General features: G+C 33.5%; 1 protein-coding gene across 1 annotated transcript; it reads left to right on the top strand.

Annotated features, from left to right (window-relative positions):
* Positions 1-18,522, top strand: LOC128229975 (plastin-3-like). Its single transcript, XM_052941917.1, has 11 exons — positions 1-124; positions 8,377-8,532; positions 8,753-8,910; positions 9,724-9,819; positions 10,099-10,306; positions 10,947-11,210; positions 11,632-11,839; positions 12,566-12,739; positions 13,649-13,860; positions 15,244-15,387; positions 16,577-18,522. The coding sequence occupies exons 1-11, from the start codon at positions 56-58 to the stop codon at positions 16,739-16,741; spliced, it is 1,854 nt and encodes a 617-aa protein (XP_052797877.1). The 5' UTR covers positions 1-55; the 3' UTR covers positions 16,742-18,522.

Here is an 18,522-nt window from a genome sequence, read left to right as displayed (position 1 = left end):
TTGTCACGTGACTGTCCCACCCTTCGTGAAGTGTACACAGTTCAAACATACCAAAATGGCTGGACGAGCGTCTGTGTTTCTGGAACAGGATCAGATTGATGAATTGAGAGAGCAGTTTGATTCGGTAAGTTTTATCAATTATTCTTTATTGCAATTTAAAGACAGTTAATTGATGACGGCTTTACTAATTAACTTCAAAGAGTTCTCACCGGTGGATCATGGTCGCCATTTTGTTCATGCATTTTAGCTAATACTGTAATATGTGCATTTCGAAATAGCACCTTGATTTTGGGTCGGAAAGGGTTAGCAGTGGTAGGAATTAATCAGTTTACAAGACTGTAATATTACATGTAAATTTGATTAATTGTCAGATTCAAAAACAGTGAGGTTGACCTAAAGGGGTCAAATCCAGGAAATGAGAATTCCTCTCACCTGATAATTGACCAACAAATATTTGGTATCAGTGATAGACGTAATAAATTGTTCAAAATGACAGTCACATTATGACTGCTTATGCTTTGTAAGCTCTAAATGTCCAGATCTTGTTAAGATTGATTTTCATCACTTCTATCATACTGATCCATAATTAAATTGACACTTCATAATTAAAATAATACATTAATGATTTTCATAAAATCAGGGTTCTCAATAAGTTTCTGTTGAACTGTCTCAAAAAGTTAAGTCCATGATGAGCTTCTACTTATTCTACATAATTCACTTATTTTTGCAATTTCAACTGGTTCAATTTCCTGTTATGTTAATATGTCCATTATGGCTAGCTAAAGAACTTAAGCGAACACGTTATATATTTCCTTTTGGGACATGTTTAATGTGTAGTAAACATCAAAAAAATAAAAAAATCTACAACAAAGTTATGTACGGCCAGCAGCCGGTTCTTTTTGAGAACACAGTAATATATGGTTTTGCTTTTCAACTTGGCTTGTGAGAAAATTTGATGCTAAGCAATAGAAATTCGGGCTTATTCATCCAAAAGTTGAATTTCAATGACTGCTCAGTATAATTCAAAAAATGTAATATCTGTGTGTAATTGATTCTTGGCGTCAGTTTGTTGCATGTTTACAATATGCACATTCGGGTATACAACACACAGTAATGAAAAACAAATTTATTTTGAAAGATAACTGATTACTGATAGGAAAGAGGAAGCTTGTATATCCTGTTTGTTTGATTTTATCTCTGTTTTCCTGAGTCCTTCCCCTGTCATTGTGTTGGTGATTAGACTAATTGATAGCAGTAAAATTAGCATAAGTAATCACTGTTTATGTAGACTAGACCGATTTTACCACTGGTCACTTCATGTTTTAATAGCCTATGCTGACAGGGTTGATCATCGATCATTTTTTTATGATCAAATCCGATCTGGCAATGTGTAGTATATATAATAAATGATAAACTTATGTTTTGCATATTTATTGCTTGAGTAATGAACGTTTGACCAAACGGATGACTAAATATGTCCTAACTTTATTGATTCATTTCATTCATTTATGACAGTTGACATGACACTCAACTTTGCCATATATTTAAAAATTCAGAAAAATTCATAGGCATATTCACATTGATATACCAAGGACCGTTTTCAATAATCGACCGAGTGTTTTTGACCCTTAAATTAATTGGGCAATTATTAGGCTGAATGGAATTACTGAGGCATGTCTAAGGATAAGAAGAAGAAAAACATTTCATACTCACTCTGGTGCAGTGTCACCAGTCAATTACCTTCTACCTGCTGCTTAAAGTATGCATTTACCAGAAATTTACAGTATGAAATTTAGGCATTTACTCTCGATTTGCGACAACTACATAATAGAGTTATAACAAAGCATTAAAATCCTCTTTATGACCCTAAGTTTTAGATTTCATTCAAGGTTCCTTTGAAGGGGATTGGTTAAATAATAACAGGAAAATGCGAAACATTGTTTATAAATTAAAGAATGTGAAAAGTAGGTTTGAGCTGACACTGACAAGGTGCGTTGTATTTTCTTGTTGTCCTCCTTCATCTAAACACCTTTTGTCAAGTTATCAACTAAGTGTGTCTTAATCACATTGTAGTTTTGACTGGTCCAATGATAAAGAAAGAAAAGTGTGATAAATTTTTGTAGATAGTAGATGCCTGTATTGTTACATTTCAGCTAAACCCTGACAGCCTGTAATCAGCTTTTTTTTCTTTTTCTTTCCTTGCCAAGCATTATAACAAAAAATATTAATCTTGCATAAAAGAAGCATCATTGGTTTTGAATGACTAATCAGATTGTTGGGAAAAAGTATCATTAGGTTGTAAAAACGACCACATCCCAATAACAGACATTAACAACACTCTCAATTAATGTTATTGCAATGTATGCAAATATTGAAAATCAAATATATCCTCTTTTAGTCAATGTTTGCAGGCTTGATAAGGGTATAATAGAATATTGTATGCCACACTGTTGTTTACATTTATAGTAAATTGCTTGCTGTGTATGGTATTTGTATTTTGGCCGAAAAATAGTCAGACAGTAAATCAGAGTCTCGCACATTGGTAAAATTAAGCATATTTAAACAAACCTCCATAAAGAAACAATGATGAGTGATTTTTGCAAACAAACACCAAAGTAAGAGTAGTTGCCGTATGGTGTTTTTCCTATTGTAAATTATTTGTATTCTCTGGAATAATACCATACTTATGGTGATGACCATGTGAGCACTATTTATGATGCTGCAATGCGTACAGCTGGTGCCGATTGGGAAGTTAGTTTGGGGGTCTTTGGTTTGTAGGAAGATCTGTTGTCTCTTCCAAATATTGAGTTGAAAAGGTGGCAGAGAAGAAAGACGTAAAATTAACCAGCAAATGTTTAGCACAATATCATTACATTTTATTCAATAATCTTTAAAAATGACAAATCAAGTCAATTAGGAGCCAATACTGTTCCTTATAAACATTTTTGAACAATATGATAGTTTTAATAGAAGAAAAAGATAAACTTTGGCTAGGTCTAGTATATAATTATTATATTAAATCGGATATATCATGTTTAATGAACATTGTGCAAAAATAGCTAAATTATAATTTGTTCTGCTGTCACATTTGATCTGTTAAGTCTTCAACCTTTTGTATACTCTCTTCCCAGTGGAGCCCAACTAAACCAGCAAACCATATTTGTCTTCTCAAGTAAATAATCTTAAGCTAAAGCTATATTTTAAGTGGGTATCTGAGCATGACATTGTGTATCCCAACATATTGAATACAATTTACATGTACCCATTAGTCTTCCCTATTTGCAAGAAATATGCGTTATCAACAAAATTGCCTTTATGGTAGTTTACAGCTAACTTTTATTGATATGAACATGTATTTAACTTTTGGCCATAAAGGGATGGATATGAAATAACTCATGTTTGTTAAGTTACTGCAAGCACTGTGGGTACAGGATCAAATACCAAATAGAGGCACTTCAATATGAACAGATCCAGATTCGTGTTGACAGTAGAGAACGAAATGTTTGCAATTGCTTCTCAAGCTAAATATATAACCTGATTTAAAGGTGAAATGTCTGTTTTTATTGCTTTTGGTAGTATTTTTGAATATTTGAATAGGTCGAAAACGAATATGTATTATTAACACTAAAAATGTAAATACATAATGTTTGTTGTTATACATTTAATGCAAAAACTTCCTGATGATTTGGAAAAATCTGTTCTAAAGCCATCTGATAAAGTAATATACAATTCAGGATTTCTTTTTGATTGATTTTTATTAATTTAAGAATGATTATTGTATCTGGTGCATTATTTATTTTCGGTTTTTATTTTTAAAGAAAGTAGGGAAGAAAATCATAAAAAATCTTTGCCCCATGTTTTTATAACCATGTAATGGATTTTAAACAATTTTTATATCAGTAGTTTGACAACAATATCAGCAACTAGAAAACAGGATACCATGATGGCTATAAGTGTATATGTCCGATTAAGCATTGAAAATTGGTACATACTTACAAACAATGAAATTTACTTCAGTTGATAATTGTTAATAATTTGTTTCCTCAGTGCAAAGATTAAAATTGTTAACCATTTGTTGACACTATGTTGTTGATTGTTAGTGGCCTGTGAATAAGATTATCATTCAATGTAGCTCTTGTGCCTCTAATAAAAGTCCGGCTGTCATCAATTCTTGTATAAAGTCTTTATTTTTTGCCTCTTGCTGCAAAATAATTTATAATTATGCAGTTTATATACGCATATTTGACAATACTTTTTTGTGCTATCATATCGCATTATAACTCATGGAGAACTGTTCCATTTCAGTGAAACTGAAAACTTACCCATACATACCCATACATGTACTACAAGTGATCTTTCAGGCGTTGTATGGAGTCAAAATTTGTATGTTGAAGAGGCTGAAACATTAAATAACAGTAGTGTGATGTACATCATTTTTCTAGATGTCATTTGGCCTTGAAATGAAGACGATATGAGATACACTTATGTGACTATGTTATTGTCTATCTGATTACGATTGTGACTTTATTTTGAGGACAATCAGCACAATGAATACTTGATTATCCAGGCTGTGACATTGTGTTCTAGGAGTTTCATTATCCGGTTTTAACTAGAAAGTTTGCTCAGGCATAGCCGTGCGACATGTGCACGTGTTTACCTTCAACCAGCTGAGACATTCACCATTGTCTTGGTGTTTGCTGCTGTGATAATTTGCTTTGCATTTATAAATTATAATCATGGTACTTTTGTTTAAGGTCTAAATTTCAGAAACAAACTGACAGTTAAAACAGTTCAAAATTCATATTGCTATTTTACCATTTTAGTTGCAGGAAATGTATGATATGTTTGCTATTTGATTTACCAAGCTGTATAATTCTGAAGAGCATCCTTTTTTCTGTTCTTTATATTGAAAGGATTATTTCAGAATACTTATGCAATATTTTTCAAAGTAATGGTTCAAAACTAGATAATTTTACATTGAACAAAAGGACATTTTGAACTAAATGATTTTTAGCATTTTGGGCAATTCTTAATTTCAAATTAGCCATTACTGATTTATTACTATTGAAACATTATATGGATGAAACATGTTATTTAGCAAAACTGAATGCAGCAACAAATAAACCAAACTTTGAGGAAGTTGGCATAGTTATTCATTCCCACCAAAAAAACAACTTTATAGAGATTATTGTTTTCTTCCTGTTTCATTCAAATTGTGCAAGACTTGCTATACATTCTGTTGGGAAAAAGGAAATTTTTAAAAAGCTGAGATTGTCCAAACTCATCTAATAGTTTCCTTATTTATTGTATTTTGTTTCAAAATTCCATTGCATTATGTTTCAGTCATTTGTTAAGGTAAATAATGTTATATAACAGCCTCTACATTAAGTGACTTAAGGCTTGCGCTTCAGACAGATTATGTTGTAAAACCTCGAAATTCGTTTCAGCTTTTAGTAAAGATATTTTAATCAGTTAAGTATACAGTAATTCACTTTAAAACAGGTATACTTCCCGATTTAGTGAACTGTCTTTAGATCAGATGAGATAAAGTTTTTTATGGGTTGTGTATGCTTGGTGAGGCCTTAGTCAATGAAGTATTAATAAATGCATGTTACAATGAAATAAGGATTTATTGTATTCTAGAGTAGACAGTCAGCAAATACTCTAATTTTTATGGGTCAAAGAGTTCCTTACTTTTTAAGCTTAAAATTTTAGGGCTCTTGAAAGCCTATTTCTTTGTAAAAAGAAACACAATCAAAGGTTAAATATTTAAACAATTAATAAAAAGATTATTCAATATACTTTCAAAATCTTAAACATTAGACCATAAAAGAGCTAAAGTAAAATAATTCAAACGAAACACCTGTCATTCTGTTAAAGATAAAATCAAAATAACAATTAATTTTGCTGATTATTCTGTATTTTGACAGTTTTATCAATGTTTGGGGACTGTCTGCCATCGGTCAATGTGAAATGCAGTCTATAAACATTTTATTGATGGCCTGAAATGCCTGCATACTGTTGACCATCATTTCTGTAATATTTCTTGCATAAAACTATCACAAAAAATCATGTTCTTGTAATTAATTGCTAATGTGTGCGCACATAACAAAATTAAATTTGCATATGTCACTTTGTGTTTATTTTAACATTCCTGTTATACAGGGGTTATCAATATTAAATCTTTAACAGGAATTTATTTGAAAAGAATTTGGTCTGTTACTCTGTGTGTGTGTGTGTGTGTTAAAAGTACCAGTAGATTTACCATATTTGTCATAATAACATCTTAGCACCTCCTGTTAGCTAATTTATAATTATAAACCAATAATTCCTTGTTTATCATGTATGTTTTTGTAAGCTCCCATAGGGTAATGGGTTATATAAAAAATGTCACCAGGCCAGAAATAAAAATGGTGGCCGATATGGTTTTGACAGAGGAGTAAAGGGCATTTTTACAAGTTTTTAGTCGGGTAATAAAAACAGGAAGAAGCTACCGGTAGTTCCCCTGATTCCTCCATTAATCTTAGCTTCTTTAATCTCAGTGTTATATTTTAACATCCTGGTGACCACATATAATTTTGGGATCATTTAAATGGCAATTGCTTGCTGATTATTGATTATTAATTTTAACGTGTCAAATAAATTACTGGAAGTAGATCATGCATTACAAGTTATTACATTTGGTGTATTTGCCCTTTATTTCAACTGGGATAGGACATAAAATGACTTTTTTTCAATTCTTGAGGCCCCAAAAAATTGTTTCTAATATTGATCTTGTAAAATATCAATTTTATTTCTCTGCACAAAAACCCTTGCAAATGATACCAAAATAGCTCGTTATCCAATATTCACATCTCAGTTACCTTAATACCTACAAAAGGAGTCTCCTACCCATAACGTCTTAAAGAGCAACTATGGTACAACGTATGTTGATTTAAACAGCTTATCAAATACTTCTTGTAGACATGTTCCAAATATGAGTTATCAAAAAAAACAACCCTGTGAAATAAAATAAACCTTTCGCACTGAAATATATTTTTTTCCTTGTTGTTTTAAAAGTCACGAAATATTAGATAGTGAGCTTCTGTGGCTTTACATACAAAAGTGATACTTGTACAATTTCATGTACATGAAGTTATAATTTCCCTATATTTGGGGTTTTCTGGTAAATTATTCATATATATTAAACTAAATTCTTACAACAAGTTAATTTTGCCTAGCATTTAGGCGTCAAATTCCTATGTTCACTGCTATTCACTCCCACTTGAATCGTTGAAACATTTTAAGGGAGCAATGATAACTGCTGATAAAATTTCATCTGTCATTGAACACCGAAGATAATGACAAGCAGAACCGATGTGCTTACCACATGTAATGAAAAGTGGTAAATACAATGCATTCCGATAATCATAAGCCTGATACCGAATGTGGCTTTAAGCAAAACTATCCACCCACTAAGTTTGTCAGTCAAATAAGGTTGTGTTAAGTTGGCCATCCAATTGAAAGTGGACACAAATTTCGGTGAAAAAGAGCACTACAGGAGTTGAGTTAAATTATTCCTTTTAATGTTAATTGTATGTCGAGGTTCCACCCTTCAATATTAAATGTATGTTGACTGTTGAGGTTCCGCCCTTCAATGTTAAAAGTATGTTGAGGTTTCCACATTCAATGTTAGTGGTATGTTGAGGTTTTCACCTTCAATGTAAAATGTATGTTGAGGTTCCACCCTTCCATGTTAAAAGTATGTTGAGGTTTCCATGTTAAATGTATGTTGAGGTTTCCACCTTCAATGTTAAATGTATGTTGAGGTTCCCACCTTTCAATGTTAAATGTATGTTGTGGTTTCCATGTTAAATGTATGTTGAGGTTTCCACCTTCAATGTTAAATGTATGTTGAGGTTCCCACCTTTCAATGTTAAATGTATGTTGAGGTTCCCACCTTTCAATGTTAAATGTATGTTGAGGTTCCCACCTTTCAATGTTAAATGTATGTTGAGGTTCCCACCTTTCAATGTTAAATGTATGTTGACTGTTGAGGTTCCACCCCTTAATGTTAAAAGTATGTTGAGGTTTCAACATGCAATGTTAAATCTTAATTGAGGTTTCAACCCTTCAATATTAAATGTATGGTAAGGTTTCCCCACATTTATAGCGAAGCGCTTTAGGCATTATTCAGAAATATATTTTATCAGTATTACCTGAGCGGGATACATTTGTAGCAAAGCGCTTTAGGCACAACTAAGAATTATATTTTATCAGTATAACATTCCCTGGATACATTTGTAGCAATGTGATGAGATGTCAGCGTAAACACTAATAAAATTACTGTTAGCCCTTTGTTTGTTCCTTCTTTAATTTGTTCTTTCTCCATTGCAGTTGGATGCCGATGGAAATGGCACGATTGAGCTTGAGGAGATCGGGCGAGCATTGGAACTTGCAGGCCTTAAAATACCGCAATACAAAGTCCGAAAAATTATCGATGACTTTGATAAGAACAAAGATGGAAAAATAGACATGAATGAATTTAGAACTGTGAGTATTTCAATTTCTATTTTTAAGTCATATTGTCTCAATAGTTGGTCAAATCTTGTTCATGAAATAGAATAGATGTTGATTATTAAATAGGTATTTCCATAAGGAAAATTAAGCTCACAGACACATTATGCTACATAATTGATTGGTTTCACTCAAAAAACCATACCCAAACAATAGGCAGAATCCGTTCATACAAGAGACATATTTTTTATTGCAGTTATACAGTAAATTAAAGAAGGAAACCGATGTATCACACATATTCAAAAAATCTGTCTCATCGCGAACAGACGTACAACAGCACACTGGTAGTTCAGATGGTATCACTCATTCCGTGAAAGACTCTGAGCGCTACGCCTTTGCTGATTGGATCAATAGGTAAGAAAAAATGTGTTACTGTACAATGTCGTTAGTTTTATCCGAAACATGTCTCATTTTATAAGTATGCCCCTACTTTGAAAAAGGGCAGGATATTGATATCTTCTGTCAGTCTGTCATGAACTATTGTTGCACATGTTGTTTCAATCCTATTCAACTTAGATAACTTAAAGAGTTAAAAGGTATATGGTTCAGCATGCGAAGTTGTGCATCTGGGGATTTTGTTCAATAAGACTTTAGTTGAAGCCCTCAAGTTAATGAAGAAAAATGTGTACCTGTAACATAGTGTCACATTTCTTGAAAAGTAAGCAATTGGGATAACCATCTTTACCGACATGCAAGCAGCTCTTATGGTATTTGAAGTATTTTGAGGAAGTGATTAGTCTGTGGATGTGCTTGTGTCCATGGATCTTATGGTTCAAGGGACCAATTTACCTAAAGAAAATACTGAATCTTAAAAAGTAAACTGGTTGCTTTTGGTTTTCCGGTACTTTATTTGTTGTGAGTATTGACTCTCAAGTTTGATTCAAATTAAAAGTCAGGAGAGCCTTCAAAAGGGCTTCTGAAAAGCCATTTTTGCCACCTTGACAGGGTGCTTTGACCCCAAAAAAGCGCCCCTCAAACTTTTGACAAAATAGTTACAGCCATTCAGCTGCCAGTTCAACCATATCCCTGGTTTTTCAGCATGTAAACTTGTGTCAGGTTTTACTCGATATGACCAGAGTTATGGCAAATTAGTGAAACATGTTTCATGTTTAAATTGTTAGATCTGTTATCATATCATATAAATCAGTAAATATTTTGTTGTTTCAGAAATTTAAGCAGTGATCCCGACTGTGAAGCATTACTCCCAATAGACCCAGATTCAGATGACCTCTATACAAAAACTAAAGATGGTATCTTATTATGGTAAGAAATGATGGTTTTACATGTGATTTGTTGATAATGGCTAGCTTTTAAACAACTTTATGTACATGTAGATCTAACTACAGGTTTTAACATTACATTCATATCACAATCGACCTGGATAATGATATTACGCCTTAGTACTGTCCATATACTAAGTCTTGTTTAATTAGGGCTATTATGAAAAACATGTAATAATTTCATAATGCATAAGTCTGTGCATTTGATATTGAAGTTAGTCATGTGCATGTGAAAACTGCAATGTTTCTTTTATGGTTACAGTAAACTCATTAACCAGTCGGTTCCTGACACCATTGATGAGAGAACCATTAATAAGAAGAAGCCAAATGTCTACCAGCGAACAGAGAACCACAACCTAGCTCTCAACTCAGCCCGTTCCATCGGCTGTAACGTGGTGAATATTGGCCATGGGGACTTGGAGAACGGCACCCCACATCTTGTTCTGGGACTGCTGTGGCAAGTCATTAGGGTAAGTGTTTAGATGGGTTTAGATAATAGTGGTTCCTTTAGGAATTATAAACAGCATGGTAATTATTCTTAAAAAGGGCATATGAAAGCATGTTATTTATTTTTTTAATTATCTAAAAGGGCACCCTGGATTAATGGTTATATTAGTTCTGCAGTGATGTTAACATTTAATTATTTAAGTATCTATATGAACCATAAAGAACACAAGATGTTTTTGTCTGTTAAAGCCAACACTGCTTGTAAGAAAAAAAGAACTCCTGATACACATCCTGTGCCATACCACAAACCTTAATTTATATTCACATTCACCCTGATTGCATTTAGAATATTCATAAGCAAATAAAAAGATATATGTTTCTTTTTCGGGAATTGCAGAAATGTTCTTGTTTTCTATCTTCTTTTTTTGCAACATTTAAAGCAATCAGAATTGCCCTAATACATGTACCTTTGAATATGGTAAGCATAATGTGCACGGAACATATCTTATGTTGGTACACTTTGTCATACTTTGGCAGCTTTTTTTTTATAGAAAAAAATATTTTTACAGTCTTGTATATGTACTTACTGGATCCCGAGCCAAAGATTGGGAATACAGTCTTGAAAAATAGCCAGGGCTACAACTAACCATTCTGTGTTTCAAGATTGGCCTGCTGAGTGAGATTAACCTGGCCTCCTACCCCGGCCTAGTTCTGCTTCTGGAGGAAGGGGAGACTATTGATGACCTGATGAAACTCTCCCCAGAGGAGATTCTCATCCGCTGGGTGAACTACCACCTGCGTAACTCTCCGGAGACAAACAAGCAGATCGCCAACTTCAGTGGAGATATCAAAGACTCAGAGGCTTATGTGTTCCTGTTGAAACAGATCTCCCCACGGGAGGCTGGTGTAGACAGCACACCTATGATGGTAGGAATCTGTGTGTTTATATGGACATGCTTCATTTGATAGCTCATTAATTTAATGTTTAATATATTTATCATTTCTCATTTTACAATATCTTGCATTGTAGTGTATTTTTTTGTGTCAGAATAAAGACATTTCGCGCTAAATTTTCAAAGCATGCTTATTAAAGTCTATACCAAGGCATCTGAAAGTTTGAAATCTCAATCGATCTGGGAGTATAACAATTTCTTTCTAGCCCATTTCACCTTTGTGTAAGCACACCCAGTCCTGGAAATAGAAATCAATAATGTCACAGTGAATTGCTAACACTGAAACAAACACAAACCTGCAGTAAACTTACAGTAAAAGATTAAAGTTTGAAAAGAACATGTATGACCAAATATCTTGACAAATCATGTACAACCAAATATTTCTGGTTCACCAGGAGCCTGATGGCGAGATGAGAGCTGAAGCCATGTTGAAGGAGGCTGACAAAATCAAGTGTCGGGCCTTCATCACCTCGAAGGATGTGGTAAAAGGCAATTCCAAGCTCAATTTGGCATTTGTGGCCAACTTGTTCAACACCTACCCGGCCCTCGACAAACCTGATGATATGGAGATTGAACTGATTGAGGAAACAAGGGAGGAGAAAAGTAAATATGCTCTTTAGTTAATATCAATTTAATATATTTTAAACTTATTTTTGAAACTAATTATAACAACATTATATCAGTCACTTTCGTAACCCAAGAGTGTGGTACTGTGTTGTTGGGGAAACTTGAGTACCCAGAGAAAACCCACTTGTCCGGCTTTGTGACCCCTAAACCAAACTCATGCCCAGGCAGGGAATCAAACCTGGTCACCACTGTGCTAATTTAATTTACCTGTGATGATGCAAGCTGTTAGCTTGCACTCAGGCATGAGTTCATTTGATTAGGTTAAGGTTGAGAAAGGCCTTATAATTAAGGAACGGCAACTTAGCAACTTACAGAAATAGTTCCTACAATTAATTTTTCATTTTCAAGTTTTTGGATTATTTTAAGTATGTTTTACTCACATAGAAACGTCAATAACATCAAAAGTAAACCTTAACCTTTTAAACATGACACAATAGTTGAATTTTGACCTACTTTCGCTAAGGGAACCATAACTCAGGTTCATTAGTCCCAAATTGCCTCTATTGATATTGAGTGTTATAGCAAAATTAATTTAATCAGAACTTGAAATTGTTTGGATGGAAGAGAAGAAACTTGAATTACCTATAGCTGGCAATCATTCAAGGATTAAACTATAAACATATTTATCAGAAACTGAGACATGCAGTTAGTTGAAAATTGATATTGAATTGAGTAAATATATACTTACCTTATCTTTTACAGCCTACCGTAACTGGATGAACAGCATGGGCGTTTCTTATGTGAACCGTCTGTACAATGATCTGCAGGATGGGCTTGTCATCTTTCAACTGTATGACATTATCCAGCCAGGCTCTGTTGACTGGAAGCGTGTTATCAAGACCTTCAACAAGTTGAAGGCCAAATTTGAGAAAATTGGTAAGTTTCTAACAAATTATACTATTTCAACTTTAATTTGATTCAGATAGTTTTACTTAATCTGAACATTTTTTAGGGTAACAATAAAGCATTTCTTAGAAAACTATTTAGTAATATAGCATTCCTGTTTAAAGCCAGGATGATGGACACATTGAAATTGCACCATCCGTGCATCTGTATGTTTTATTCGTGTCATGGCTGTTACTTTGTCATGCATGGTGAAATTATGAAACAACCTGGCACATGTTAGGCAGACAAGACCTAGTACCTACCTTGAAGACTAAGATCACTCTTAGAATGGGTTTCCACAGTCAGGAAATTTTTAATTTGGCTGTGGAAACAATTTATAAAACGGCAGACAGAAGGAAAGCAGACAGAAGGAAATACTGCTATGGTTGCTGGGTGACGCGATTTCCAGTGCCGAAAGGAGAAAAGACAGGGATTTTTTTTCTACAATTTGTGGGAACCCTGTTATAGAGGTGTGGAATGCTGTTTATATGCAAATACAGTAAAGGTGGTCGTGTCTGGGCTGTATCTATGTCATGCATGGGAGTGATTTAACAAGAGCATCACATAGACTCTATGGATGTGATGCATTCAAATTGCTCCCCTACACATTATGTGAACAATCAGGAAATTCTGCATATGTGCTAATAGTTTATGTTAGCTCCTAACTGAATGTAGGCATATTTCATTGATCAGTCTGGCACTCTACAGGACTGTCATGTATTTGTTAAAGCAAATCAAATCAATCTGACTCATTGGTGATGTACAGTGACAGCTCTGTTTCGAGAAAAAGTCAAGGTATTTGGAAAGCCAGCAGCTTTATGTCTTCTTTCTCTTACTAGGCTGGACACTAAACAGATATATTAGTGGCTCAATATATGTAGCATTTCCATTATTCTGCAGGCAACTGTAACTACGCTGTGGAGCTTGGCAAAAAGCTTAAGTTCTCACTGGTTGGAATTGACGGTAATGACATTCACGATGGGAACCAGACCCTCACCCTGGCTCTCGTTTGGCAGCTGATGCGCGCCTACACCCTCGCTATTCTCACCAAGATGTCTGATGACGGAAAACCCATTGATGATTCCATCATCGTGAACTGGGCTAACAGCAGGGTAGGTCACTAATTACTTCAGTGATACACTCAAAAGTTAGAAGTTAGTAAAAATTGAACAGAATTTATCTTCTTATTTTTGGATTTCTAATGTATTAGAACATACCGTATTATATCATGTATAGGACGCTAGCATAGATAGGACGCAGGCAAAAAAATAGTTGAAAAAACGGGTAAAAACCCTTAATATATAAGATAGGACGCAGCGAAAAAATGTCAAAATCGGAGCCGAAAAATTGAGGTTGGTAAAGTATTTATAACATATATTGAAGTAAAAAAAAAATGTATATAAGGCATATTTCGATAACTGTCTTGTGTATTTCGATAATTATCGTCGTATTTCGGTAATTTGGTGTACACAACAATGATATAAGTCTTGACATTTTGAGAACATTCACGCATATTATAAGACTTATACAAATGCTGTAATAGTCCTGAAACGCCTTCTGACTGACAGTCAACCGTTGCAACCGTTGCAATAGTTCCGACATGCGTTCTGAATGACAGTCAACCGTTGCAACCGTTTCAAAACTGTGTATTGTCAAAACTGATGATTGTTTTGATAAGGCTTGTCGCTGCGCGGATTAAAACATGTCAGGCATAATTAATGCGTGTCGGTAATTATCCTTGCCAGCGGAAGGCACGACGGGTAAAGTGCGAACAAACAACCATACGGTATTAACATCTCAATAGTTCGTTCTATGGATGTTTTTCAGCGGGTGTTTTTCACACCTTCGCACATTTGAAAAAGATTTGATAGTGACAATAATGCTACTTTGCGTTATGCACATTCTTTTATTATTTTTTAAAAACAGTAAGATACAACAAAATGTTTTGTAAAATATCGAAACATTAAAATCATGAACAACGATTAATTGATATTTAACTCCTTTCCCGATTTTCCGTTGCCGTTATAACTCAAACCAGTTAAAGTGCTGACTCACATCGAGTTTTTGTGAGTAGCGTCCCTTTTGTAAAAAAGTAAACACTCATGTTTGTTTTCAATTTATTTCTCAATAAATCATTTTAAAGTAAACATTTCTGCGTGTGTTAACTTGCGAGATTTTACCTATGTCAGTTGTTCTCTTCGGTGACGCAGTACAGATACTTACTTTTACCGCGTTCTTCCCCGGTCCGATATTTTCGACCTGAAATGGACTTGGAAAAAAACAGATGCAATTCTAATAGCATAGAAAGGACGCAGGCCCTTTTTAAGACAAGAATTGGAGGTAAAAAAGTGCGTCCTATGCATGATATAATACGGTAGTCAGACTCTACAGGACTGTCCTGTATTTGTTAAAGCAAATCAAATCAATCTGACTTTGATTTCTGGAACAGCTTTGATTTGTACTGTATAAAATAAAAGCATATTTTGTGGTTTTAGCTGCGTGAGAGTGGCAAGAGTGTGTCATTCAGCACCTTCAAGGATCAGAGTCTTTCTGACAGCATGGCTATCCTACACCTCATCGATTGTATCGCCCCCAAGAAGATCAACTGGGACTATGTGAAGGATTCTGGCTCAGAGGAGGTCTGTGGTTGTGTTTTGATAGTTTCAACTGTTAACATGTTCTTTTTTGTTTTTGCCAATATCACTTAGTTCATAATTCACTTATATGTCATTGTCAAACCTTATATTACATATTTTGCTTGGTTTTAAATTTCATGCCTGAAAGTTACGAAAAATGGCAAAAACAGAATACTATTCATGAAATTTGACCAATCTTTAGTAGAGTTCATTAGAGATATGGTACACCTATCATACAGCTAATTTTAGTACCATGAACTTTTCTAGTTGTAAATTTAAAAAAAAATATCTCTATTTGAACATGTATGCTTTGTTTAATGATGGAGTTCAACATATAAAGCTGTATTTTGATTTTTGTTCTGTGTGTTTAGAAGAGAAAGGTTTTGAACACAAAAGTAAGAACACCTACCCTTGACTATTGCAATTGATAAAATACCTTCAATATTTTTAGTTATTCCTATCCTCTGCTACATTTATCCCAATTCTAAGACATAAACTGACCATAATTATAGTCCTTAAAGCAGATACCGGTACTGACTGTTGACAGATTTTACACTGGGTAGTTTTGCCTGGATATTTCAGCTTATAGTTCAAAACAATGATAATGTGTTTCAAACTACCCAGAAATGGATAGTCTCTTGTAACAATTTTGGTGCATAGTCCCGATAATAACAGAATCTGGGAACAGTGTTTTGCTTACAGAATAATTGCTTATGTAAATGCACAAGTCACACATACAAGCAAACATTTCATGTATTTGAATAATCAACCAACAAGCTCTTCAGTTTGACCAATATATACCCCATTATCCTTATACATTGTGTTGCGTTCTTGTTGCCATTTCTACATTTTACCAGTCACTTTCAAGAATACATGTATATTTGTGATAACAGATTGTGTAGTTCATGAAATATTTGATCATTTAGTATCTACAAATTAGCTTCAATAATGCTGCTCCATTATATGTGAAAAGCATGAAATAAAAAAGAATTGCATCTGAAATAAGAGAACAGAGAAAAAGTAAAAATTGCAACTGACAAAATCTAGCAATGGTGTATTCATTTTATATACCAGTAAATATAATTATGATAATTTGTACAAAAAATAGAGAAAAATCCAGAGATTCCAGTTAAACTAAGGGAATTTGACTGTGTGTCAGGTCATAGTATTAATAGCATGTTTTGCTTTCCAGGATAAGATGGCCAATGCGAAATACGCCATTTCCATGGGCCGAAAGATTGGTGCACGAATCTATGCTCTTCCTGAAGATGTTGTTGAGGTCAAATCCAAAATGGTGATGACCATCTTCGCATGCTTGATGGCCGTAGGATGGAAAAAGGATCACAATGATGATTGAACACATCATTAAAGACATTTCTGTACTAACTTTAATAAGCCTTATGTTGCTATATACAAGAAAAAGGGACCATGTCTATATTGTTTCATTTGTATATATAAAATAACTATGTTACGTAAATCATATCCAACTTTTCTATGAGAAATTTGTGTTTATATTTTTGTAAAATTGTTTTTTCGGACTACAATTTCAATGTTATAATAATTTTATTTTGTACACCAACTTGACAAAGTATCTATTACAGTGAGTATTAATTGGTAGCAAATAAACTTAATTTACAATTGTTTTGTTATGAAAAAAAGGGACCAAGATATATATTTTGATAGTTATGTTTTGTAATTTTTTGGACTGTTACACAGTACATACTGTGATGAAAATGTATATGATGATGAGACATGGCATATGAATTTTAATTTTGTGATTAAAACCTATGCAATGATAATTGTATTAGATAGATCTGCATATACAATGTCTTGTATATGAGTACCGTATATGTGCAAGTAGCAGTTTACCACTACTTAAAAAGTTGGGATAGAAAGTATTTAGACAAGAAACGCCTGTAGATTATACATGTAGATTATAATGTGTTGGGTTAATGGGAGAAGGTACCAAGTTGCAAATATAGACGTTTTTGATACATTCTGACTTTAACCCCTCAAATTAGTATAACCTGTATGCTCCTAAAATATATAAGGAAAAAGGTAATACTTGCTTTTCTGTCTCTTGTAATGCTGTCAAAATAATTTTGTATAAATTTTCTATAAATATTCTGTTATATATATATTTTTAACTTCTTCTGTTTGTGTAAATGAGAAAAAACCCTAAGAAAATTATACAACTCAGTTTGAATACTTGTAATGAATATTAATTTTTCTGAAACTGTACATACTTAAGGTGACTGGACTAAATTAATCCTACTGTTTACATGTCATAAACATCCCAATGTACGTATTCTGCATTATAGTTACCCTGAATGTTCAAATCATTCCATTTCTTAGAGAGTCATACATGTTCAGGTCTGATTTTGAAATAACAAATATTCCATTTAGGCTAGTACATTCCAATTCTATTTTGCACAAATAGCTACATGCAGTACAGCAATGACTCCATGTTAACAGTTTGTTGGATAAAGCTCATTTTAACATTTTCAACCATCCCTCTGTAAAGGCATTAAAATTTAGTATGTAGTAGTATTATATTGTTTAGTTTGCTGCCTATTGTTGGTTCATTATGCTTCTTTACTTTCAAAACTCTTTTGGCTAACTATTCTTCATATTCAGTTATTTACATGTATATTAATGCCATTTGAATAGGATTCCTGCACTGCATCAAACAAAAGTTATAATGTTCTTTATATATGATTTTGTAGTTCTTTTATTTGTTATCTTGGTTTATATAAGAATGAAACACGTATGCGCATATCATTTAGTTAAGCCACTTACTATAAGAAGACATCCTATTTTTCCGTTCTTGTTTGCTTGTTTCACAAATGTAACCGTAGTTGCCTTATCTGAAAGGTTTGTATAACAATATATCATTGTATGTTGCCATTTTTACCCAGATTAGGTTTGTTGTTAATTGGTTATTAATTAAATGTGAAGGAACAAAAATATGCTGCTTAATTGCATTCAGTTGCTTGTGCTTAAGGTAGAAATGTTTACAGTATATTGTGTAACCCTGTTGATTTGTTATATTCTATTGAACAATACATACTGTACTTGGAGCTTATAAGCCAACTTTGAGTGAGAGTCTTAACACAAATAAATATGCTATACTTTTAA

The sequence above is a fragment of the Mya arenaria genome, chromosome 4, assembly GCF_026914265.1.
Source record: "Mya arenaria isolate MELC-2E11 chromosome 4, ASM2691426v1".
Classification (NCBI taxonomy): domain Eukaryota; kingdom Metazoa; phylum Mollusca; class Bivalvia; order Myida; family Myidae; genus Mya; species Mya arenaria.
This window is presented reverse-complemented; position numbering and strand designations above follow the sequence as displayed.